Consider the following 25,930-nt stretch of genomic DNA (forward strand, 5'->3'; position numbering starts at 1 on the left):
GTCTTTATCAACGGGGAGTATGATCGAGCTAAGTTTTAGACTGTATCCATACCAAATTGTGGACTTTTTGCCTTTTCAAAGTGTTTTTGTTGTGTATCTGCAAAAAGTGTGTGTGAATTAAAATCCACCAAACAGAAACACACTTTGCCTTAAAGTTCAAGTGTGAACTTTTTATGAAACAGAACTGTGCCGAAATCAGAGAAGCAGTATTACTTCAAATGCAGACTATTCAAGTTTAATGCCTTTATGAAAAACTGCTGGTACGACATTATGAATTTACTCATCAGCGTATATCTATCTATATATGAACATGTTTAAATAAAATTACAACACAGAGTTGTAGAATACAATGCTATTTTTTATTTTATGTTGGGAGTATTCTTTGGTATAAATGTACATAATTTGTATCATGTATTAATTGTGTAATTAACTGCCTCCTGAAAACTGCAAAAGAAGAGTAAATAAACCTTGAAGATTATACACAAGCAGGTCTCTGGCATGTTTATGTGATATCTATTGTCATTAAAACAGGAAAAAAAAAAAAACTGGAGCCTGGCTGAAGCTGCAAATGTGACCTTAAATCAATGCCGAGCTTCTGCAGGCATTAAAATCTAGAAAAACAAATGCATTTCTAGCTAGAAAAGAGAAATATATATATAAAAAAGTTTAAATAAATCCTGCCAGATGTCAAAAATCCACAAATGCAATCACAAACATTATTAATTTGCATAGCATGACAATCCTTTCCATGCAAACACCCACTCATTCTAGGGGCGGTTCTGGATCACATTCATGGAGGATCAAATTCATGGATCCTGAGATTAAAACATTTGCGAAAGCATCCAAACATTATGCAAGGGAAAGCCTTGAACAATTCCCAGGCATGTTTCCTCAACAATGCCTTATCTGCATTTCCATACTTGCACCGCTAGTCTTTGAACGCCATGTCTAACGGCCAGTGACTAGCATTAGAGCGGATAGGGCTGCTCCCAGCACTGTCTCTGTGACGGTCAGTCTTCCTCGCCGCTTTTGAAAAGAGCCTGTGCTTCTATCACAAGGCAGAAATGGGAGTCGAAAGGAGAGAGTGAGGAGAGAGGGGAGGGAGGTGGAGAGAGGGAGAGAAAGAGAGAGAGACACACTGGAGAGAGGGAGAGAGAGCAATGAAGGTCAAAGCCTGTCATGGCTGCAGGTGGCTGGTTTCCCCCCCTCCCGTCCCTCAGTAACCCATTCTCCACACACAGCTTTCTCACTCACTAACTCATACTCTCTCCCTCCCTCACACACACATCTTACTATCACTTGCTTTTATTTTATTCTTGCCTGGCACGCACACATCCACTTCATTCATTTCTCTTCCTCCGCATATGCACATGTTGTTTTGGGCCTTCATTCAACGCATCAATAGGAACCTTCATCAAAAATATTCACCGGTGGAGAAGCTCGCTGAAGTTCAGATAGGGACACCAATGCATGAACAATAGCTGGAGCTGTACGGGTGCATGGGCACATTCTCTTGGAACAAATGTTTTTTTTTGGGTTTTTTTTTTACCGGAGAATGATTTATCTCATCACTAAAAGTGAGATTGAGGTGCAAGTGACCAGATGTGGTCCTTGTTTGGGCCTCTGACTGCTCAAACTTAACCGAAAAGCTTGCATTGCTTGGAAAATGTAATATATGACAGTAAAAGTCATCAGTGATCTGGGTAAATGGTGCTGAGAAATAAACATCTTTTCTGGAACAGGATGGAGTAGTTTTGAAAAACGCCTAGAATAAAAATGATTTTCTGATGACAATTTCCCAAAGTTCTCATGCTGTAAAAATGGAAGTGAGCATCAGGAAAGTATCAATGTCTACCTCTAAACACAAAAGGGCCCCATCCTGCTATGACCTCTCCTACCATCCTCCCCCTCCCCTACTGTGTCATTTACCCACTTTCTAAATGCTTCCTACGGCCAGAGTGGAATCTGCTCAGAGGTGCCTAGGCTTTGTGGCGGAAACATAATTAAAGTGGTGAAAGATGTAAAAGGTGAAGAATGGGGATGACATCAGGCCAATTTCACACTTGGCACTCGAATGGCTAGGTCCAAGCCAGGACTCTTGCCTCGCAACACAGATCAAAGCCCACTGTCACCGCACCAGTGCAGGAAAAAAAGAGGCAAAAGGACACCTAACTATGCTAATCCCCAGGACGAATATATTTTAATCTTGTTAGAATACAAGTTAATGCCGTGGCTCAGTGACTGAACTTTCTGGCAAGAATGAGAGGTGGACAGAATTACTTTTACCTTTTCTACATGAGGTGCCTCTGTCTGGCACCGGATAAACAGCCAGAGTCTGAACAAACTTTCTTTTGGGCAAACTCAGCACATTATCAAGCCGCGTACTGTACAGGCGGCAGATAGCAGTCACAAGCCAGTGAAAAGGCGAGCAACAGTTTTCATTAAGAACAACGATGGAGGAGAAAAAACTCCAGTGGCTGTGTCAGTGACCCCGTCTGAATCCCCACTAGGGCACCTAACATGCAAAGGAAATGAGTATTTTGTGGACCGGTTTGTCCCCTCTCACATTGAGCCCTCCGTTCTCAAAAGCACCTTGGTAACCCTTGATCTCTCATGTATGGAAGTCAGGGCACTGGGGCCTGCAGAAGTTGACTAGGCAGACAATAGCAAGCGGATGCTTTCTGCAAAAGTCACACCCAGGCAACTCTCATTTCACACACCCTGTTTGAGCGACCCTTGAAAAGAGATGCAAGACTTTTTCAATAAAGATTCTTTTTGTTCGCTTAACAGAATTCGGGAAAAACAAGTCTCCATGTGCCTTTTTCCCATGTAGCGACCATATCTGGGTTTCTTTAGTGGATGTTTCCTGCTTAGAGGAACGAATTGCAACGTGGAACCTTTAGCATTAAATGTCACAAAGTTGTTTGTACCATAGTTTGACCAGCAGTACTTCTGGTCTACGCTGACTGAATCACAGATGTGTCACAAAAAAGATTTTTTGGAAGTGGGGGTCTACAAAATGTAGAAACAAGATCACATTATAGGATACATTTCTTCATTAAAAGCTGAAATTAAAGAGCATTTGCACATTGAAAAAATGTGCAAATGTTGATGCAGGTTACATCAATTGTTTCACAAACACTGACTGTTTCATTGACTGCATTCAAAAATGACCTTTACTTCAGCTTTGGTCAAATGAACTGCTGTTACACTTGTAACTCTGCTATAACAGATCCCAACAAGCACTTCTAAAACTGTAAACTAACACTAACTTTCATTATATATGGATATTCTGCCGTTTTCGCAAGTGGAGGCAGATATTCCTCACGAAACAAAACAATAATAACTTAAACATGTGAAATGTCAACAGATTGTAATTGTTTTTTATGTAAACATAATAAAGGCTGCAACAAATTATTATTTTCATTACAGACTTGTTTGTTTACATGTATGATTAGTCGACTGATGATTCATCGTTCAGTCTATCAAATCAGAAAAAATACCAAAAAATACTCATCACAATTTTCCAGAACATGAGGTGACATCTTCTTGTTTGTTTTGTCCATGTAACAGTCAAAATCACAAATATATCAAATTTGTGATGACATAAAAAAAGAGAAAGGCAGCAAATTACTGTGGTTTAGATAATGGCATCTGTAAAAGTTTGGCATTTCTGCTTTATAAATGATTCAAACTTACCGATAATCAGTGTTGTCATAAGTTAATTTTCTGTTGGACTAATCATCTAATTTTTTCAGCCCTAAATAAAACAATAAAAATTGCAATACGACGTTAGACGTTATAAGTTTGTTTAAAATGCATCACACGAAACTTCATTTTCTTTCCTTGAAATTTTGTATATGTTACATTGAAAACATCATAAGAAATGCATGAATAAAATAAACTGATAATATATTGCATCTGTCTTAATCATTTGGATTAGGGAAAAGTTTTATTGAACACTGATTAGCCATTCTGAAACAAATGCAAAGGTAGAGCAATGCCCAAATGTAGATGAGAACTTTCCAAATGTTTCTCATTATAATAACGCAATACCATATCTCTAAAGTTGGATCACCTGCAAGTATTTCATCGCTCAGGGTTGCAATTGATTTGCAGTTGAACACTTAAGATTCTTTGGCTGTTTGGCATCATGTACGATAAATATCCTTATAACAGTTTTCTCAAATTCTTGTATAATTAGAACCAAAAATTTTACAAACGACTACTTTCCTGCTCCCTAAAACTCTGAAAGTGATCAAACTTTAAAAAATAATCAAAATTTTAGCTAAAACAGGTATGCAGCAAAACAAAACCCTCAAAATAAACACACTATAAAAACAAGACCCGCCTTCATAGCCTGACACAGAAAAAAACACTTTTCTCTGACATCCTTTTTTTAAAAGTCTTAAAGTGCATTGGGTGTTTAATACTGTACTGTAATGCACTGAAGTAAACAATGCTGAATATCTACCAAAATCAGTTGCAAGTTCATGTTCTAAAAACACTTAGTACTCTGGAGGAAACAAATGCACGCAAAGGTATCAAAGGTATCAAAGGTATGAGAGCTGTAATGTGATATGCTGCATTATAATTTCATTATTCATAAGTTGAGGGAGTTTATGCATAGAAAAACAGATCTTTTGAACAGAAATAGTAGAGCTGCTTGTGCTTCTTGGTGTATCTCACATTCTTCCTCTATATACTAAATTAAGATGTACAATGTACAGTCATGCCATTTCTGGCCTTTGTTACAGAGTTTGTGTAGCTTGCTGACACAGCTCGACAGGGTCAAGGATACATCTGACTCACCTCAGGCCCCCTGCTCTCCCCGGGGACCGGCCTGTCACTCACTTTGTGGTTACGCATCATAACTGACAGAGGCACAAAGTGAGAGCTCGACGCTGCATCAACAGCAGCAACATCATCACCAAAAAACCATGACATCTTCCTCCTAGTCCACCACCAGCTCTCTACTCTGTGGAGGGAAGGGGAAAAAACACACATTCAAACCAAAAGCCAATAATAAAATGTCATTCAGTGTGAGTAGGAAGACCTAAAAATAGAAGATTTGGACATTTACCTTAAAATTCTCCACTCTGCAGTTCGGATGTGGGGTGCCTTGCAATAGAGTTGTTAAGAAGTGGCAGCAAGACCTGCAAAGGTTTATAATGATTGGGTGTAATTTCTTCATTGAGACTGCATACACACATGTGCGCTCTGTGATCCATTCTAAATGGGTCTCTAGCTCATTGAAACGGCGTTGAGTTGGTGTAGCGTATAGGCTTTAATTGGTATTAAGTAGATGACATAATAAGCACATGCATACAGGCGTTTGACTAAGAGCAAAGGGTTTCAGTGATCATAGCACTTTGTTCTTTCTACATTAAAAATGAATACAGTCACTGAGATACTGTACTAAACCACTTCAGAATACAGATGATGCAATGGCCAATGGTGACGTCCAAATTTAAAGCATATTACAATTTAGGCACATGTACAGTATATGAACATTATAGCTTGTTTTTGTATCTTTATAGATACAACAGAGAAGAAAACCCCCGTGATAATCAGCGAGTGTCCGTTTCCTGTGCCAGACGGATAATTTGGAGAATAAAATGGCAGCCGGCCAGAGACCTGGGTGAAGAGTTCAAAATATGTTAACATTTTCCAATAACGGTCACATTGACTCCAGAAAAGCATATTTAGCATAAATGTTTTTGTACTTGGCTGCATTTGCTTGATGAAAATGCAGTGACGACACTTTCGCTTATTATGTTTGGATGTTTTTTTCAAACACTCAGCCATATAAACGAAAAAGAAATGGCGGCATTTAGTTCTACACATGGACATATTGTGGCTGGAAACAGAGCACCATCAAACTGCTCATTTTGGATAAACCGGCGACAGAAGAGGTTAACCCTCACTGATTTCAGCCCAATCTACCTGTCTAGACTTCTTCAGATTCTACATTGTTCTCAGACGGCCAAATACACCAAAAATAATCATCTCAGTTTGAGTTGGCATACAAGGCGAGCCGCGGCTCAGTCGACCGTGCATTAGCTCACAGTAGTGGGCGTCTCTCCCCTTTCTCCCTCTCACTCATTTTGCTGCATGCTGCCATTTTAACTGTTCCTGAGTGGCAGGCGAGAGGGCGGGGTTGGTAGCAGCGGCCATGATGGTGGAATCACTACACCCACTCCTGAGGAACAGCCTCAACATCAAAGCCAATTCGCACATTGGGTTACGTTGTGGTGCAGGCCAAAACTGGAGACTCTAGGTACAGGACGAAGTGCGTCATGTGATTAATAGATGGAGGATAGGCTAACATTTTGCCGCATGCACGGCGGAACATTTCTGTTACAGAAAACACACACAAATTACGTTATTCTGACAAAGTGAAAACAATTCAAGATATATTCATGCTTATTTTTTTGCAAAAACTTTCTAGACTTCTTTCTAGATCAGATTTGTAAAATTAGCTGGTATAAATTCAAAATATTCAGTATACATTAATACTGTATGCTGCACACAGATTGTGTCCTTGTGTATTGCATTGCAGTTTTCATAATCTTAAATTGATAACATTTTCTAATCTTTTCCATTTAAATATGTATAAGCTCTGCACAAGTACAAATAAAGAGAAAGGTGCATGTGAAAAACGGCTGCATATCTGCTACACAATACCATCATTTATAGCAAAACAAAAATTTAATTTCATAAAGATACACAATTAAATAGAATGCAAAATTACTGTAGGTAGAAAATTGTCTTGGCTCAACAAGATAAAACATAAAAAAACAGTTCAGGATGATGAGTATTACTCAGCAATGTTGCAAAAAAACACGTCAATGTAAGAATATTTTTTGTTTTACCCACAAACTGCCTGTTGAATATAATACTTCAAAAAATAAAACAAAAAAATTCCATGTTTACTTACTGCGCATGAGAAATAAAATGTCCAAAAAATTGTATCAAAATGAAAAAAAAAAATTAGGAACCAAAAAAAGCATGACTTCCTTTAAATGTCGTAAAATTAAAAAACAACTAAATCAGTCCTCCTTCCAAGAGGGTCATCGTGGGATCAGACGAAATAAAGCAAAGAAACAAAGAATTCTCAGGAAAGTAACACTGTCGTTTCAGAGTCAAAAGGAATTTGTCAGCTGCTCTCTGACGTCCTGTAACCTGACGGAAAATGCCACACAAATATAAAAATAAAAAAAGGAAGTTTTGCCAACAAATTCATGCTTGTGGTCCCTCAACGCAGATTGTGTATTATGTGGGTCACATCCGTACCCCCGCCTCATTTCCCCACCCCCAACCCTGAAAATTAAAAAGAAAAAAAATGCCTTCCTTGGATGACCAGAGTGGCTCCTAACCAACTACATTTGAGGTCAAAGTTCATCATGTCCCCTTGGCAACACCAGGGCAACAAGCAACGGTGTCTAGACAGGTCATGGTATCCCCCCCATGCCCAAAGCAACCCACCACCCCCTGGCTCTTTCCGGAAGGAGGTGTCAGCAGCAGCCAAGTGCAGGGTAAACAGGGCGGAGGGGGGGTGGCCTTTGGCCCTCGTGAGGTCGGATCAGCACCTCCACCCTCCACTGATCAAAGATGAGGATCCTCCATGCCAGGGCCTTGGTCAAAGGGGGCAGGGTCGAGAGATGAACTCTGCGTTTCTGTAATCTAGACGTGTCCAGACCCGATTGTCTTCTTTCACAGCCCAAAATGGACCCTTCCGGTGCCGCTGATTACATTAGGGAGGACAGCCTCCTTTCACTGGGGCGCCTGGACAAAAGAGGCGCTTCCGTGCCCCTCGCCATCTGGTCCCAAAATAACAGAAAAGGTCCCAGGAAAAAAAAAAAAAAAAGCCCAGCCAGCCTTAAATGAAAGAACGCTGTTTGAATAGATGGGATGGCTGGACAGATAAGCAAACATACAGTAAAGCCTCACACATTTACGCAGAGATTGGAAGCCAATCTAAATTAGCAAATACAGCAGTGTTCAAGGGCTCTGATGAGCAGGTCTGCAAATCATTGACGGATTTAAGCACAAATGGAATTCTGCTGTGCACCAAATAGAGAACTGTGCCACACATACATCATTATTATTGCAAACTATCAATGCCCAGAGGCTCCTCACGAGTTTAAACTCATCTGTGTTGGACCACTGTGGACACCGTGGAAAGATTTGTGATGGAAATGAGAAGAAAAATACTAATTTATGCGATAGTTTTGAGTTTTTAATACAATACAGTCGATAAAAAGAGGTAAATAATTAAAGACATAATGCATTACACATAACCGTAACTAAAAAAGGCAAAACTTTGAATTCAGTAAATCGGCAATGTTGCAGGTGTGTCCCATTAGGTTGATTACCAATTAACAGCGTCTGCAGCCTCAAATATCCTGCATGCTGCATGTCCGTCACATATTGGTCAATGCCACACTGAGCCCAGTCCACTTTGTCCAAGCTGTGTGTCAGTGTTTTGCACATGGCGTCATGACTTTCACATGTCAAATCATTTTGGGGCTTTTTTTTTAACCGATGCAGCTGCTGTTTGGGCACAGATTATTTGGCCTAATTGCAGCTCATGTTGCCTCGAAAACTCCCAGAAATCCAAGAGCTCATTATTAGACCTCTATTATAGCTGGAAAGGCATCTAACTAGCATTCCACAGTGGCGGATGAAGTATTCAGATCATTTACTTAAGTAGAAGTACTAATATCTACATAACAGATTGAGAAGACATACATTGTGAGAAGCAGGCTAAGTATAATCAGGAACATTTATTAAGTATTAAAAGTTAAACTACCCAATGCAGAAAAATGATCAAAAAACACCCCAGAAATTCTAAATTATTCAAAATAAAATAAAAAACGACATATATTTTTATCACACTGTGAAAATACTCTGTATTATACTGTTAAAAGTACTAAAAGTACTGCATTAAGGTTACTTAAGGTTACAAAAGGTTACTTCAGTAACAGTATAGTAAGGAAAACGTATGTAAAGTATGAAAAGTAAAAGTACCCATTGCAGAAAAATCTAAAATAAAAAACCTCACCCAAAATGTTTATCAAAATAAAGGCAATTAATTTTCTGTCAATCGGCTAATTGATTAATCAACTAATTGTTGCAGCTGTACTTGTATTAACTGTTGAGTACTTTAATTACCAACAAAACGTCATGTTTTATAAACTTTTATTTTTTGATGCAGTAACTAAAGCTTTCAGAAATGTAGTGAAGTAAAGGTACAATATGATGTATTGGAGTAGAAGTCTAAATTGGCATTAAAAGAATAGACTCAAGTAAAGTACAAGTACCTCAAGTTTATACTTGAGTAAATGTACTCAGTTACATTTCACCGCTGGCATTCGATATTATATTACAAACATTTGTATCATTCCTGGCAATCGTGATGAAGTTACTTCAGAGTTAAGATTATTTACTTTATTTTATTATTATATTATTTAAGTGTTTACTGCTATTTTTTCTCTCCTGTGCAGTGTTACTAACGGAGTGACATTAAATTAATACTAGAATAACTACCTAGCATAAGTATAATCAAAGGAGGAGTGGATTTTACTGTTAAAGCTATCAGTCAGCTGGACATCTTTGCTGCCAAAGTTGTGGTATTTTGACATAATCATCTTGATTATGTCAAAGATATCTGACGTGATGAATATAAAGTAGCAAATGTTATCAAGATGGGAATCCAGCTAATTTTAAATTACAGCCTTAAAATTCCTAATCACCAGTCTGGAAGTCTATTTCTGTCTTCTGAAGATCATGTCCAATTTAAAAATCCAGCACGACTTCAGGTTATAATAATGTGGTCTGTTCACTCCTGCAGCCTCTTTGAAAGGTTTACATGTTTAACATGCAGGTACTTCAGGTTAGCTGCACACCGTTAAACTATCACAATATGTATAACTTGGAGCATTTGGAGCACTGTTTTGCTAATGCTGATTATATGCTCTGCTATGCATGGCTTGTTTTTCTCTCACAGTCCACAAGGAAATTTGGTAAATAAACAACCTCATTACTGGCAAAGGTGATGCTGCCCTTGATCTTGAATGGTTTTGTCAGGAGAAAGGTGAATGTGCGGCATTGAGAAGTTAAGTTAGATTGAGTAGCTTGGCCATATGGGACCGGCTTTGTTTGGAAAACTGATTTCACAACAAAGCTGAAAATCTAAATTCGGCTCTTGACTGGCACGAGCCATGCAACAATAATGTGGAAAGAAGTACAAACTTTCCTTACAAAATATATATTTTGGACACATTATATGATTCTAACAACTACAGATGACAGGGATAATAAAGTTGGTCCAACAGATGTGTCTTTTTGTCCACCAATCATGATCGTAAAGAGTGTTTATCTCTTTAAACTGCGTCTTTATGTGCACAAAGCAGGTCTACAGTAAATGTAACCAGCTACAACACATAATTCAGCTTTAAATGAATGTACATGTTCAAGGTTTCAGATAGACCTGTCATCCAAACTTTGAATGTAGATTTGGAGGATTAATGAAATCCAAATTAATAGTATTGCCAGAACAAATTGATGTTTTAATGAATCATAAGATATATGAATAATACTGGTAGAACTAGGACACACAGAGTATCCAAGGTAAAACTTGTGCACCTAAAGACGATTTTTCTCTTATTAGCTTTAAACTGCGGAGAAATTATGTAAAGCTGATTTTAAGTACTGAAATTTCATGTAATTTTAATATCTTCTTAAATTTTGCTTCAGTGTTAAATATACAGTAACCCCGGCCTGACATAGCACATTTTCTACATTTGGTGAATCGTTTGCCCTCTAACTTTTCATTATCTACGGGTCATAATTATCGACCTTTTCTCTTCCTACTTTTCATCATTATAAATCACATCCAGGCCCAAACTTTCACTTGTCTGTTTCTAATCCATGTATAAATAAGTTAAAATCAAAATGAAATGCATGAAATGAAGAAAATAAGCAAAGAACTGTGGTTACACGCTTATAGATGCATATCTGAGTAGCTGAAAATGGTCAAATTGCACAAATAAATAAGCCGATTCATAAAAATAAACTGACTGACAGTCTGCTGGTGTGACTTTTGACAGCTATATCCTGAGAAGGGTGGAAATTACTGCAGACTTCAATGTCTTAAAAGAACTTCTTCACACATGACAACAAGCTCTTCTCATCCCTGCTGAGATGCAGCAACAACCTGAAAGTATTTTACATCTGATTTCTTCATCTGTGTCATTTCTACGAGAGGAGTTCATATAAGAACAATATGGAGAGAATAAACTGAAGCAGGTGAGGAGCTGTGATCTGTCTGTTGTTCTTGAGATAAAGCTCAAGAGAAAAATAAGAGGCTTTTTTCCCCCAAAATACCAAATAAAGTTCCAAACTTCAGAGATGAGGCACAAAACTGCTCTGTAATGCTCAAGACTTGCTGTATTGACTTGCACTCAACAAGGGTTTGACACGCAGAAGCATGGCTCGGACAGTCAGTTGTCAACCATACTGGTTGTTCTTTGTAATGATGCAGCACACTTGCACCTGCTTTGGTTCCTTCAGCACTGGAAGTCAAACCTCTAACACACACACACACACACACACACACACACACACACACACACACACACACACACACACAAACGTGATATGGATGATGTTGCTTTTCTTTGTTCTTTGTTTTCTCAAGAAGTACTTTTTGGCCTTGCAATTATTGATAAAATAAAGAAAAAAAAAACAAACTGCAAACCAGAAGAGAATACAAAGTTCCACGGCAGCTAAAGCCAGACTGTTTGTGGAGGTAAAAAAATAATGCTGCAAGATTACATTTGCACATGTGCACAAATCAGACTTTGAATTTGCACACTATAGGCATCATCTATTATCCACACAGCTGAAATTTATTTAGAAAATCACCTAATGTATCCAGGGTTCCTGCAGCTTAGGGCAAGTTTGATTTATGACTCTTTAAAGACTTTTTAATGCCACTCTGAATGAAATTTTGAGACCAATTTTACAATTGCAAAAAATGGAGAAAAAAATACATGAGCTGATGTCAATTATGTAGGGTTAGGCAAGGTTTTGCATAAAATGTGCATAAAACAAGACTTTTGGGAAAATACCTGCCCTTCATTGGCAGTTTTTTCTTGGTGATTTTGTGTTTCTTACTCCGAATGTGGGATTCGAAAGCCTTGATTCCCAAAACGCTCTCATCCAAACTTGGTAAATATTGCTGCTTGGTCAGTGGACTTTCATGTCTACATATGACAAACAAGGTATCCTCCTGTGTCTGTTGTTCATGTTCCAGGACATGCATTGTATCTTTTCAAAATAAACTTTCATTTTCACAGGAAATGTACTGTTTGTGCTAGTTAGATGCATACAGCTTTTCTTTTAAAAAAAAAAAAAAAAAAAAAACATATCAGGAATATACCTTGTATTTACATTAATTTCCTTGTGCAAGAAAAGCACGTGATTAGGTTAAGAAGAAAAAAAAAAAACATCATGCGGCTCACCATTCATGAGGGAAGTGAACACTGGGCTCATGGGTGAAAGTCCGGGGTTTGTTGACACAAAAGGGTTTTTTTGCATCAGTGTCAGACATAATTATCAAAATTACTGATGAAGCAGCAATATATAATGAGTTGTGAATGAAAACAGGCTGTGATTCCCTGCGTGCTGAGTTTGAAAAACTTTTTGCATAAAAGAGCCTAGTATGCATTGCCTTGTACAAGTGTCAGGCATTCTGCAAAATCTTGGTTAAGAAGCCAATTTTCAAAGAATTGTCGCTTCTTCATGTCATCCATGAGAGAGTGACAGCTAGCTAACAGACAGTGGATCCTCTGACACAAAATATGAGTGTCGTTGGTTCCACTATCCAGACCTGCGTGAGGTCATCGCAAGAGGCATAAACATTATCAATGCTTTAAAAAAATTTACAATGCAACATCAGTAAAAAACTAATCACAAATTTTATCATTTTTTAAGACCTTTGAAGTCTTAAAAAAGATTTAAGACATTTTAAAACCAATTAAGGCCTTATTTTGAAATTCATGAATTCAAAGCCTTTTAAGGATCTACAGAAACCCTGACCTTATTATATCAGTGCAACGCTGGAATTGTAAAACTTGTAAAACTTACTCAGGCGATCTTACAAACAGAAAACTGTTTTATATTCATGAACTACTTTGCCACTTTTTCAAGCAGGTAGTGAGGAGCAAAAAAAAAAAAAAAAAACAATGTAGAGGGAAGAGATTCACAGCCAGAGCCAGAACTGAAGTAAACTCCTCATACAGTTCTGCATATGATCATACACCATGTTCCTGCCCTGCTAAATGTCTATTCCCAAAACATCTCATTGAAATATTTTAGAGCAAATGCAAGAAAACCAGAACCCAGCGGCAGGTCAAGCCTTCACATCTGACAAATACCGTCCAGTGAACCACATATACTAACACGCTCCTAAAAACAAATACTTCCAGAACTTTCTCTCCAAAGCTCTGACTTTCTCAACTTTCCTACAGTCTCAGTGAAGGCAGCAACACTGGAGGGAATTCTCTTCCTATTGCTATTACTGAATGCCTTCTCCACAATCCTGTCTGTCATCTACTGCTAATCTTTTGTTTGTGGGTAAATAAAATCTAAATAACAAAAGCATTACCAAGTCCAACCCACTACTGATTCATGTCTGCTGGGGGTTGCACATAACTGGCAGACACCAGCTCGGTCTCACAACTGTGGGATAAGTGAAGTGAGTGTGACATATAGAGGGCAGGTGGTGCCAGTCAAGTGAAGTACGTGAACGTAGTCCCAATCTGTAGTTTCATAGCTCGATAATTAGTTATTTTTCCATAGCAATCTCCAAATTATGTCATCAGGCCTTACAGAGTACTCATTATTCACTGCAACAAACAAGCTGGAAATAACACTCAATCCTATGGAGACCTCAGAGCTGCGTTCCAGGGAGGGACTCGAGTCGCTGTGTGAAACCAACAAGAACCAACACGACACCTGGCATTTTCCAGCTAAAGTGGGCTGTTGCACACTGCTGAGCACAATGGAGAGACATGCTTCTTAATTGTGCAGGTTTCAGAGTGCCGAGAGAAAAAAAAAAGATCACACATATGGCTGGCCATATAAAGGCTTAAAAACCTGCAGATTTATTTATTAATTTTTAGATAAACGTGTATTTATGGGAAAACAGACAATTTCTAGACATATTAAAAAGAGCAAAAAATATATAACATAAGTCACTGTGGCTTAGCATCAGTTCAAGGATACTAATGTTAATCATGCTCATTTTCAGCAGCTATCTAGTCAGTGTTTGCCTACACTATTTACTTATTTTCAGGCTAATCCAGGAGTATAAAAAATATTTCAGAACATCTGAGAAAATCAAATCACATATAGGCAAAAATGGAAGAATTAAAACTTAATATCAGATGCAAATAGATGCGTACATGTGAAAAAAATATAAAATATAGAATAAACATGTAATTGTAAAGGTGCAGTGGCTCAATTAATGTGCTCATTCCACACTGAATAAAGTTCTTAAATATTGCAAGGGTTAATTTTACTTTTCTAAAAAATCTTTATTCTCATAACATGCCTTGTGAGCACTAATCGTCATTATTTTGATCTTTTAATGTAAATCTCATTGATACTGTGTTGTTGTAATAAACAAGCATAAAATTCTACAAACTACCTTGCTCTAATCTTGTAAAAATGGGGAGGGGAAAATGACAACAAAAAAACTTGAAGGTACACAGACAGCAGCAGGTCAGACCATTCTCTAAATGTAGTCATCATTTTAAGACTGAACGTGGCTCAAAATTACAAAGTTATTGTTAACTTAAATTATTTCCTGTTGAAAGTTTAAGTTTTTGAAAAGAAAAAGTTGTCCTCATGCACATTTATACACTTACAAACACTTTTATAATATACAAACATTAAAAAAAAACCCTGTAATATCAAACAAACTGATCCTAGGATCAAGCTCCAGCATTGCTCAAACCTCACCGTGTTCACCCCAATAATCTACGCCTTTCCTTAATTTCTGATTAAAGCTTCATATTGTACCAAAACAAACAGCAGTCACATCACAACAAATCAAATGATTTCTATGCAACTGGTTTATGAAAATATAAAAAGCTGCGTTTGTGAGAACTTCATTTTGTGAAGTACTTCTAAACTTGCTGAATTATTAATTATTTATCTCTTGCATTATTGTCAGTCACTCACCACTCAAGACTAGATTCAGTTTCAGGCATTTTATGATGAAATAATTTGTTAAAATTAATAAAGAGCAGTTTCTTTTGACATAGAGCCAAGTGGAAAATTATTATTATGTGAGAAAAATATGCAATTTTAGTATACTGTAGTAGGGCACGGCAGTATATTAATATTATGTCAAGATTGCGACATAAGACTAGATATCATCTTAGCTTTTGGATATTATATATTAAGTGTTGTCTTTTCCTGGTTTTAAAGGCTGCATTGCAGTAAAATGTGTATTTTTTTTAATTACCAGAGTGTTTTAGCTGTTTTATTATTTGCCTTTAACCATTTAGACATTATATCCACATTACTGATGATTATTCGTCAAAAATCTCACTGTGTAAATATTTCCTGAAAGCATCAAGAGTCAAACCAACAATATTGTTTTGGGTTAAAAAAAAAAACAAAAACTGAGATATAAGAGATTTTACAAAATCTGGTCCCCTTTAATAAACTTTGTGAATTTTCCATCTGGCCTGGAACTACAGGTGGTCTGTACTTAAATACACTACGATGCATGTGTTTTTGTTTTTTTGTTTTGGGACCCGTCTGTTTCTTTATTTTTCTTCTGTTTTTCTTTACATTTCTGAACATATTTGTACCTTGAGGTTATAGCCTATGTTGTCCTCTGATAAACCTAAAAATCTCTATAAATAAAATGTTAAAATATGCTGAGATATCTATTTTTCTCCATATCGCTTAGCCTTAAATTGTAGATACTGCAATATGAAAGTCCTAATATAGTTCGGTAAAATGGACAACTACTTCTAATTGCTTTGATGAAACAAAACTAATAATGGGTCAGCTAAGAATCAACGAAAATGTTTAATTAAGGTCTAGAAAACAGTAAACACTGATAATTAACATAAATTGTTAAATCAATTAAGGTTTATGGGGTTTGAGGTATAAAGATGAGAGAATATAAACAGAAGGAGTCACTAAGAGAAAGCTCTTGGGAACTGGGGATCACGCAGTGTCTGCACTTGTATATAACTGATATGGGTCCTGACTTAAAGTTAGTGCAAACATGTTAAAGAGGGTAATTAGTTAACAGTTAAAGGCAGTAATCACCCAGTGATGAAGATAAAAGGACTCAAAGGAAAACAAAGTGGAAATGGGCTGGTACCATTCACATCACAGTCGGATTCTGGAGGTCATGTGCTAAGTCCTGTTAAGAGCCTCAAAGGGCAAACGCCAAACACTGGGCACTTTTGTGTGAGTGTTTAGAAACACAGCGAGATTTTAAGCACACAAACATGAAAAATATCAATTTCACATTTGGTTTAACGCTTTCACACTTTGTGTCACTGACACCCAGAGAGAAGGGCTGTGGAAGACAAAACACAGCTCCTGGATAAGGATCATGTTAATGCCTATCAATTAGGATCAAAAAGGGATTAACCGGCATGGTTGCAGCGGTAGGATGGGGGCCCATGCAAAGTCACTGAATACTAGGGGTCACACCCCCGACTTCATTAGGCCTGACCTTTCCACGCCATTGTGTGGCAGGGAAGAGACCCTGCAGTCTGTGTTTCCCTTTTACCCATCTTAGATGGCTTATGGAGAGTCGAATATGAGACATGCAGAAAAGCTGTTAGAGATCAGTGAAATATGAAATATTCACTTTCAAAGTCCAGGGAGACTTATTAGGTTACTGCAACTTGGAGCAGGTGGGTATTTACTCATCAACCCCCAACCTCCCTGCAAAGGAAATCATTTTTTTTCACCTTAGAGAGAAGTGAGATTTACTAATTAGTCATGGTGCAGCCTTCCCTTGCTATGATGTACCGCGGGGTTGACGAACTCTAACTCTGCTTTGGCGTCTTAATTCACAAAAAGGTCAAATGGCAAAGTGGAAGGTGTGTCCAGGTGTGTTAAAATAAGCCCCAATTAGGGAAAAATGCAAGCATACCCTCAAGTCTCACATATCCAACTTGGAAGGAAACTTCCAGTAAAGCTCCTGAACTGGGGCAATTTTAATGCTGTGGTGTGTTAGAGGACTTTTTTACATATTTGTTGCAGAAAAAGAAAGAGAACGGGAAAAAACTTTTATAGACAAACCCCTTGTACGGATACATTTACACAAAATATTCAGTGACATATTGTCAGCACCAACACAAGACCAAGTGCACAACTGTAGAATGTAATAAGGGTGTCAGACACTCATATTTAATGCTTTTTAAGACCTCTCCAAGATCATTTTTTAACCAAATTTAAGACAGATTTCTGGACAAATCATCTGTTTCTTATTCAAGCACTGCAGCTAAATATAAAAGGTAATTATGTATCTGTGCAGAGGTTTTATGCAGTATGGTTAACAACAGATAAGTATAAAGTCAAAAGACAGTATTAGGTTTGGCGCTAGATTTAAAGATTTGTAAGTTTGACCTTGTCTGTTTGCGGCAATTTTCTAACAAATTCAAATTTAAGACTATTTAATTACTTTTAAGGTCTAATATTTAGAAAATTAAATTGAAGATATTTTAAGACTTTTTAAGGACCTGCTGATTGTACCTCTTATTGTAAAAGTGGGCTGTTGCATCATAAAAAGTATTCGCTGCAATTTTATTTTTACACCCAATTATATTTTTACACCTAAGATTCCTCTGACAGCTTGGTAAAAACATGTATAACTTTATTGTCTCTCTTTAGTCAGTATTCAAAGTTAATTAAACAAGTTATACAATTAAAAAAAAGCTAAACATGGGGTACCATGTTACAGTCTGACCAGATGTTTGTGTTCACTCTGGTTAGAACGATTACATTATTGTTCAACTGTGCCATAACTCTGATATCTGAATTTTGATTGAATCGCGATAAAAACATGTAGAAAGAATACAAATATCTGCTGATTTTTTATTATCAGATTTTTTTTGTACTCCTCAATATTACTATCAGGCTATAAAATTCAGAAGTGGTCAAGCTCTAGTAACTATAGGACGTCAAGGACACTATGTACTCTGTGTTCAACGTTTCATACCAAAGCTGAGCAGGGTCTGTCTGGTCTGCATAATGCATCAGCCAAGAGAAGGGTAGATTTAGGTTAAGTGACAGTGAACTGATGTGTCGGTTCACTGTCACTTAACCTAGATCTACCCAAATGGCAACCACTGTGTTTTTTTTTCTTCCCCCAATCAGCTTTTGTGTGAAAAAGGAAAAAAAGACATTAACATATTTTAGCTGACATCTAAGTCCAAACACACACACACATATAAGATGATTTTACTATGCTATTATGACTAATGATACAATCTTCATTAAGTGCAGTGCAGTGTGTTAAATGATTATGTGCAAATGCTTTGTTGAAAAATGATAACTTGGACTGGACTGGACCCCTTTATTTGCGAGCTCTCCATCCAGCAGTATGTGCTGAGAACTCTGTGAAAGTTAAGAGTTAAGCAAAAAAGCAGAAGTTCATCTCAGGCCAAAAGTTTCGTTCCCAGAAAAGTAAGTACTTGTTCAGGCTGCTGTTCAGTTTAAGCAGGCATGCAGCCTCACACCGCCTTCTTTGTACCGTTTATGAGGGGGTTATAGATGAGCACACTCCATTTCAAAGTCACTGGTGGATTTGCAGTCAAATTAAAACAGGAAGTATTGCTGAAGCTGTCAATGCTACGCAGCTGAGTGGGAACGGACATGCTGCATGTGCACATCTCAAAGACTGGCTGGGTCACAAACAGGGGAAAACAAATGCAGGCAAACACACGGCAGTCACACAACACTGCAGTCAGAGAAATCAAGTTATTTACTTACCTTTCACACGGCTCAAAAATAAGTATTTAAACAATCGACATTTACAGTGTAGTCACTGTGCAATTTCATTTGCAATTTCCCCCTCCTAATGAGGATCTAATATTCATGTGACATTGATATTGATGTTGTGGTTGCACCTGAAATCCAAAACCTCAGCACAGTCAGTGAGTGGGGTGTGTTGTGGTTATTTTAATGATAAACAAAGGTCTGCTATCTCGAGGCAAAGATCTCACTGTTGGCCCAAGATCAATTACAAACCTCAGGAATAGTGTTTGAGCAGAGGTGCACCCTATAAACAAGTCTCTCGTGTTATTATTCTAATATTAGGGCATCATGAATACAGTATGAAGGAAACGCACTCAACTGTAACTGATCTGCAGAAATATTAGATTAAAAAAAAAAAAACAATAGGGAATATTATCAAAAGCATTTGCGGTGAACTGAAGTATCAAAAAGAAATCTAATAAAATCAGGGTTTTATTCTAAAGTCTGGACACACTGAAGATAGTTTAGTCTGAGTGTGCATGTACAGCTTGCAAAATGGTGATGTAAACTTGTCAACAGGTTTAATTAAATAAAATTAAAAAAAAGGAAAACACTCAATTTGACGTTAATCCGTAAGTTTGGTGATTCTGACCTGCCTCTAACATGTGCATGCACCCAAAGTGCCTTTTCTCTCTCTCCCTATTTTCATGGCAACAGAGCAGAGGCCCAGCTTAATATGTTACTGACAGCCACTGTTGTGTTACGTGGCATCAGAACAGAGTCTGGCTTTAACACGAGCTCTTAACAGTGGACGAAAACAAGCATTCAAGAGGGCAAAGGTCACCTAAACCTTTCAGTGAGCAGTTCAAGTCAGCAGTAACCTCACAATATACTGTACTTTTAAATTAATGTTGCAATGGGCTGATTTTAAATTTAAAGTGCATTTAGTGGAAATCCCATACAACATTTTAAAAATATATACAGGTTCCTTTAAAGAAAAATAATTTTCAACGTAAGCAAATATAGAAGAGCATTAAATATTGCTTTTTTTTAGTAAGCACAATATCTCACATATATAGTACAATCATTTATTACATTTAATACATCAAGATGTATTTAGTTGTCTTAATACAACAAAACCAGATTTGCAAGATTTACAAACTAAAATAATTGAATAATAATACGTGCATAATATGATCGTTCAAATCGGACATAAAATATCTACTCAACATTTTAATATTGGCTTGCACTCCAGGTGAAATAGCGATGAAATTATTTTGTTTTGTATAATGTTTACAACGTTCGATTCCTTTGAAATAACACAGAATTTTATTTGATGTGTGTATATTCTTTTGATCTCATTTTTTAAAATAAATACACTAAAACAATTTAATTATGTTGAGAACTAGTTATGCTTCTAATATTCAGCTGGCGGAAATTACAATTCACGCGATTAAATCATCAAATGTTTAAAAAAAAAATGTAATTGCTTTTAAAAATAGTTTTTAATTCAAGCACACTGCATTGCACTCATCTTTTCTTTTAGATTGAACTCGGATCATTTTTGCGATGAAAAATATAAATAAACAGAACAACATCTTCGAAGAATTAATATCACTTTATACTGGTAATATTATATTACCATAGTATACTATTGCATGCGTGGAATTTAACATATGCTTCAATATTTTATTTGAGCTTTTATCAACGTGCTTTTTTAGAAATAATAAATATTCCATCAAAAGCATTTGTAGTTTATACAGAATTAAATGAATTATCTAAATTAAATTTTAAATCAAAATGCTCATCCAAATAAAAATTAATCGCGCTGCATTTGACAAAAAGTAAACCTATGAATCATAAAACACAATTCAGTGCAAGCATTTTTCACATGTGACCGTTGTTCAGTATTTTAAAATCTGTTTCACTGAAAAGTTTGTTTACTCCGCAAAAAATGTGCCGTTTCCTAACTGAATTTACACTTTGAGCTCAGATTCTCTTCTCTACAAGCTAGATTATAGTTCATTTCTTTCGCCACTGCCTAAACCTAAAATGGACGCCGCTGGCTTTGAGTTATCGATGGCTAGGACCTGCTAAGGGTCACAGCTGTGCAGTTGTGCTCTTAGGAGGGAAAAGGCAAATGGATCCATGTTTTGGCAGGCTGCCAGGAGACTCCTTAAAATACAGTGAAGGCCTTGATTTAAAATATGCCACACCAATGTCAAAGGGAACTGCGTCATTACGCAGCAGAGGCTGGTGAGATAAACAAGCCGCCGTTTTACAACAGACAATGGCAGGTGCTGCTGTTGCATAGAGCAATGCTTTGAAACAAGCTCAAATTCTACTCTGTATGTGCACAGAAATAACCCAAGAAATCTTTTCATTATAGCTCAGGCAGCATTAGAGCCTAGATGAAAGCCTGTTTTCTACAGACATCATCATGATGTTAGACCTCGTGACTGCACTGTGGGTGGAGACAATGAGCCAATAGAAAAACAGGATGAAGATTCGGAGCCCTTCTTGCATCAGCATTTTCCGGCTAAGCCTCAAGTGAAAGTTACGAGATCCATATCCATGATTATCTTATGAAGAGATCACAAATCAACGTTAATAAAAAATGACTGCAGCTGCTGACGAGTGAATGACAGCACCGAATTTGATTAGCCATTTCTCATCATCATATCATGTAGAATTGGCATTGCGAGCCAGAGCTCAACCTCTGTAAACACTGGTCTGTGCAGCCGACTGATATTTCCCTCAGGCAATCGCATTCACTCACTGCAGCACCTTAAAGCATTCCAGGAATAGCTTTTTCTCAACTTTTAACGTGCCCAAATGTGCGTTAATGAACAGGTCAACACAGATCTTACCATTTGGGCGGACACAGTCCAGCGTCGAAGACATGAAGGCATGACAGGCTGCAAGGAACCATGGCTCTCCTGTGAGAATAAAAGAATAAAAAAACAGCATCAAACAACTGTGTGGCTTGGTAAAAGTCTAGATACACATTATGTTGTCACAGAGAGGGTAAATAAAAACCACAGAGAAACCTAAAGGACAAGCTTCAAATTAAAAAGCGTTTTCATTTTTGTTTTGTAGATTTGGCTTGTAACACATTAAAGCTAAATTTGCAATCATAAAGTAAAAGAAACCCAATAATAAATACTATATTGCATATGTCGTGAGAATTTCTGAGACTATTTGAAAGCAAATAATTTTTAACAGTGTTAATCGTTATCGTTAAAAAAAAAACATGAGCTGTATTTCATAATATTTACATAAAATTACTTATCTAATTCAAACCTTAATAATTAGGAATTGAAATTATTTTAAGAAAGCTGTATTATCTGCACAAGAAGCACACAAATCCACATCCACCTGCAGTTACAAAAAATTACAAATGATCACCAACATCAAATAAATTGCATGCAAAACTGAAAACTAAGATTTTGTGACGCATAACCATCATTTTATGTTTTGAAAACAATATTGAAAGCCAAAACGTCAAAAAGGCATAATCTGATATTATATATATTTAGGAGAACTAAAATAAGAAATTGCAACAAGTTACCCCTGCTTTTCAATTTTCTTACCTTTCTAATTGCAATTCCAATTATTTTTGTCAGACACTGGATCAGGTTTGGGACAGGCCTGCAAAGATACTGCATGCTTTAAGCATTTCTGTATTCTCCGGTGAAAACATAATCAACAAGCACTCAAAAACCATAAAGAATATGACAAGACGAGACTAAAGGAGCTGTCTGACAGCAGACGAGTATGCACTAGCAGGTGATAATGAAGAGATCTGTCCAGGCTGGTCACTGATATGGCAAACAGATAAACATCACAGACTCACTGAGTGAAAGTAACTTGTAATGTCAGAGTGAGGCTGGGAGCACTTTCAGAGGCCAAAGTTAATAGTGACTCACTGAATAAGTGGACTGTGAAGAAGTGCTTTGACTTTTTAAAACACATCTTATTACTTGGTGCAATAAATGACATTTTAAAGCTGTAAGCAGTTAATTTAAAAAGTAAAATTTAACAGATCAATTTGATAGTAGATCGCTATTTATAAAACTGAAACTTGAAAACATTAACATATGAGGCTTATCTTCTATTGTCTTGCATTATGACATTAGGTTTCACTGGCTATTATTATACTGTTTAATTCAGCATAAGGCAACAAAGCTCTACCTGTTAATAGAGACAAAAATTAAACCTGTTACTTACTTTTTACAATCTAGATGTAGTTAGTTCAAAATACAACGATAATCATCATTTAGATGACTGGTTGTTCTGTATAATCACATAAAAAACTTTGTGTCGATTATCATCATTAATACCAAAATATACACAGTTTTTTCAGTTGCTAATTTATAATTTAATTTACGAAAAACATTCATATATATACTTTGACACTGCATAAAATTATTCTAGTGTTCACACTGCCGCATGTTAAATAATGCTGAGTAATTACGGTTAATAGATTTGATTTAATTTCTTTCAAACTGCCTGTTAAGATCAGAAACTACTGCTGACATTTTATAATATGCAGAGACACTTTGGCTGCTCACAGCAAATTTGGGGATACCCTTGAAGCCTTTGGCACTAACTGGCAGTGATGAATCAGACAAAATGGCGACCAAGCGACCCACTAAGAGACAGATTCACAATGCTACAGAAATAAGAAAACTATATCATAACATTCAAACTATCTATTTATTGGGTTGTGTTGACCCCAGGATGGAAACTAGTGATTTAATTATCATCCAATCAACTAAACGCCATAAAATTTAGGTTACAAAAACCCAGTAAAGAGTTAACATTCACTGTCTCCTCTGTGTCCAATAAATGCTGGAGCAGCTGTGGTTTGTTCCACTGAAGTGTAACGTATCATCATGCTTCTAATGTATTCTCCCCTCACATCAAGTCATATACGTCATGGACAACAACAATGCTATAGCAGCCATCTTGCCCCAAAAGAGCAGACACTGGGAGGAGGGAGGAAGGCTCCCTAAGTCATATGACTGCACTGTCTGCCGACAACTGCAGTGACAGAGCAAAAGCGTCTAGACGAGTCTGAGGAAGCAGCAGATCAGGTACACATGCACCGTCCCACAAGACTTACTGACACATCACTTAAGTGAAATGCATATCTACCCTCTTTTCATCGCTGCTAAGTGACGCACAAAAGCTCTGAAATTTGGCTAGGAATTAATACAACAATTAACCTCTTCAAAAGTGAGGTCAAGCATTGTTTGAAATAAATTCTGGTGGATACATTTCCAAACACATCAAATATTCCAGGTTCAGAGAATGTGTAAAAACAACGCACAAAAGATGTAGACTTTTCCATTTAAAGTTATGATGCAGCCAGACTTAAAATTTCATTTAAATATTTTTTTCATCGCTTTAGATTTAAATATAATGTAAAAGAAAATAATGTTTCAATGTACTTTGGAGCTACTTTTGTGAAGTTTGAGGTAAATACTGAAATTGTTTAAGCGTTAAAGTGCAAATTTTTTGAAAATTGTTGGGAGATGTTATCATGACAAATTAATAAATACAATAGTCTGATAAATCCTGTTAAATCTAAGCAGCATCACCCTACATCACTACTACTGTCTCAACCAACCTTTCTGAGCTGGTGCTGGCTGCCTCCTGGATGGTGCACTCCTCTTGAACTCCAGGGCTGATCCCCTGCAGAGCATAAACAAGGGCAGAAAAAGAAAAAAAAACAACATTTCATACGTGATTCATTTTACCTCACCCCAAGGCAAAACACGTTACTTTAGATTAATTATCTGCACATGTGCTTAAAATAACTGTTCGGTGCTTTGTAATCATAAAAAAGTGGTATAGATGAAAGGGTTAAAATGACTATTGATGAGTCCAGAAGACAGGTTTGCCCCCTCAGGTGCCTGCTGAGTAACAGGTAGCTTTAGCACGCGTGGGGTTAATCAACAACCTCACGTGCCTCAAAGGTGCGTCACCTGCGCATCCTCCTGAAGTAGTGTGAATGAGGTCAAGTCTCCAAAACAAAATAGCTACTGTGTGGAATTCGTACGAAATGAGAAAACGCGCCTCATACGTGTTATTTAACGACAATATATAAACGGGGCACTTCGAATTTGTTACAGTATAAAAGAATAATTTTAAATTTTCAGCTAGCTAACCGTTTTTCAACAAAAACGCACAGCTAACGTTCAGAAATAACCAATTTTTTTGGCGAATGAGTAATGCTGCAGTATCCACTGTATGTTAGCCAACTTGCACTCAGGCGCCTGCGTTACCTACCTGTGCATAAAGAGCTGTCTGCTGATAGACTGCAGGAGAAAAAACTTTCACAGCGTTTATCTAAAAAATATTTTTGGCTGAGCGTGGCGTCTCGTGGGCGAAGGCGTTTGAGGAGGAGAGCAAAATTTCCCATTTTCCATCAGGCGGCTTCCTTGTAAATGTGCAAACAGATGTAAAACTCCATCTCCAATTTTATCAATTTCAGACAGACTCCAGACAGTCTCCAAGCGGGTACGTGCCTGCTTGTCTTGCGCGTGCACGCCGAATGGCGCGGGAAGCGGCGATAACAGCTCCGGAGTGACAGCGCGAGCAGCCAATGGTGAAGAGGAGCCGAATCTAGCAACCAATCACAGTAGCTGATAAGTATAAAGCCCTCCCCTCCTCCTCCTCACCCGTGTGTTGACAGTGCACTGAATAAAACAACAGTCTGAGTTAAGCAGTTCATTGCACTGAGATGTGGGTCACTGACTGCAGCCTATTCAGTCATTGCAGATGCATGGTATTATTGTTACAAAGACATCACATATGTATATACATTATACAATTAATGGTATATCAAATAGTCCTTATACATTTAACTAAAAAAAAATTTCATTTTTTATGT

General features: G+C 37.2%; 1 protein-coding gene across 5 annotated transcripts in view; it reads right to left on the reverse strand.

Moving 5' to 3' along the window:
* Window positions 1–25,698, reverse strand: part of LOC121960388 (uncharacterized) — a 53,291-nt gene extending 27,593 nt beyond the window's left edge. Inside the window, exons 1-6 of one of the 5 annotated variants that reach the window (XR_006106975.2) lie at window positions 25,327–25,689; window positions 24,665–24,729; window positions 22,623–22,680; window positions 21,900–21,968; window positions 5,084–5,156; window positions 4,813–4,978 (exon numbers count right to left, since the gene is read on the reverse strand). Coding sequence is in view for 3 of the 5 variants with exons in the window: in XM_088071602.1 (XP_087927728.1) it covers window positions 6,103–6,276; window positions 21,900–21,968; window positions 24,665–24,729; window positions 25,327–25,459 (441 nt within the window). In the remaining 2 variants the exon portion in view is untranslated. The other 4 variants (XM_088071603.1, XR_015775270.1, XM_088071602.1 and 1 more) reach the window with 4 other exon arrangements.
* Window positions 25,699–25,930: the final 232 nt, after the last annotated feature.

Source organism: Plectropomus leopardus, chromosome 21 (assembly GCF_026936395.1).
Source record: "Plectropomus leopardus strain MGB_pleo_1.0 chromosome 21, ASM2693639v1, whole genome shotgun sequence".
Taxonomy (NCBI): domain Eukaryota; kingdom Metazoa; phylum Chordata; class Actinopteri; order Perciformes; family Serranidae; genus Plectropomus; species Plectropomus leopardus.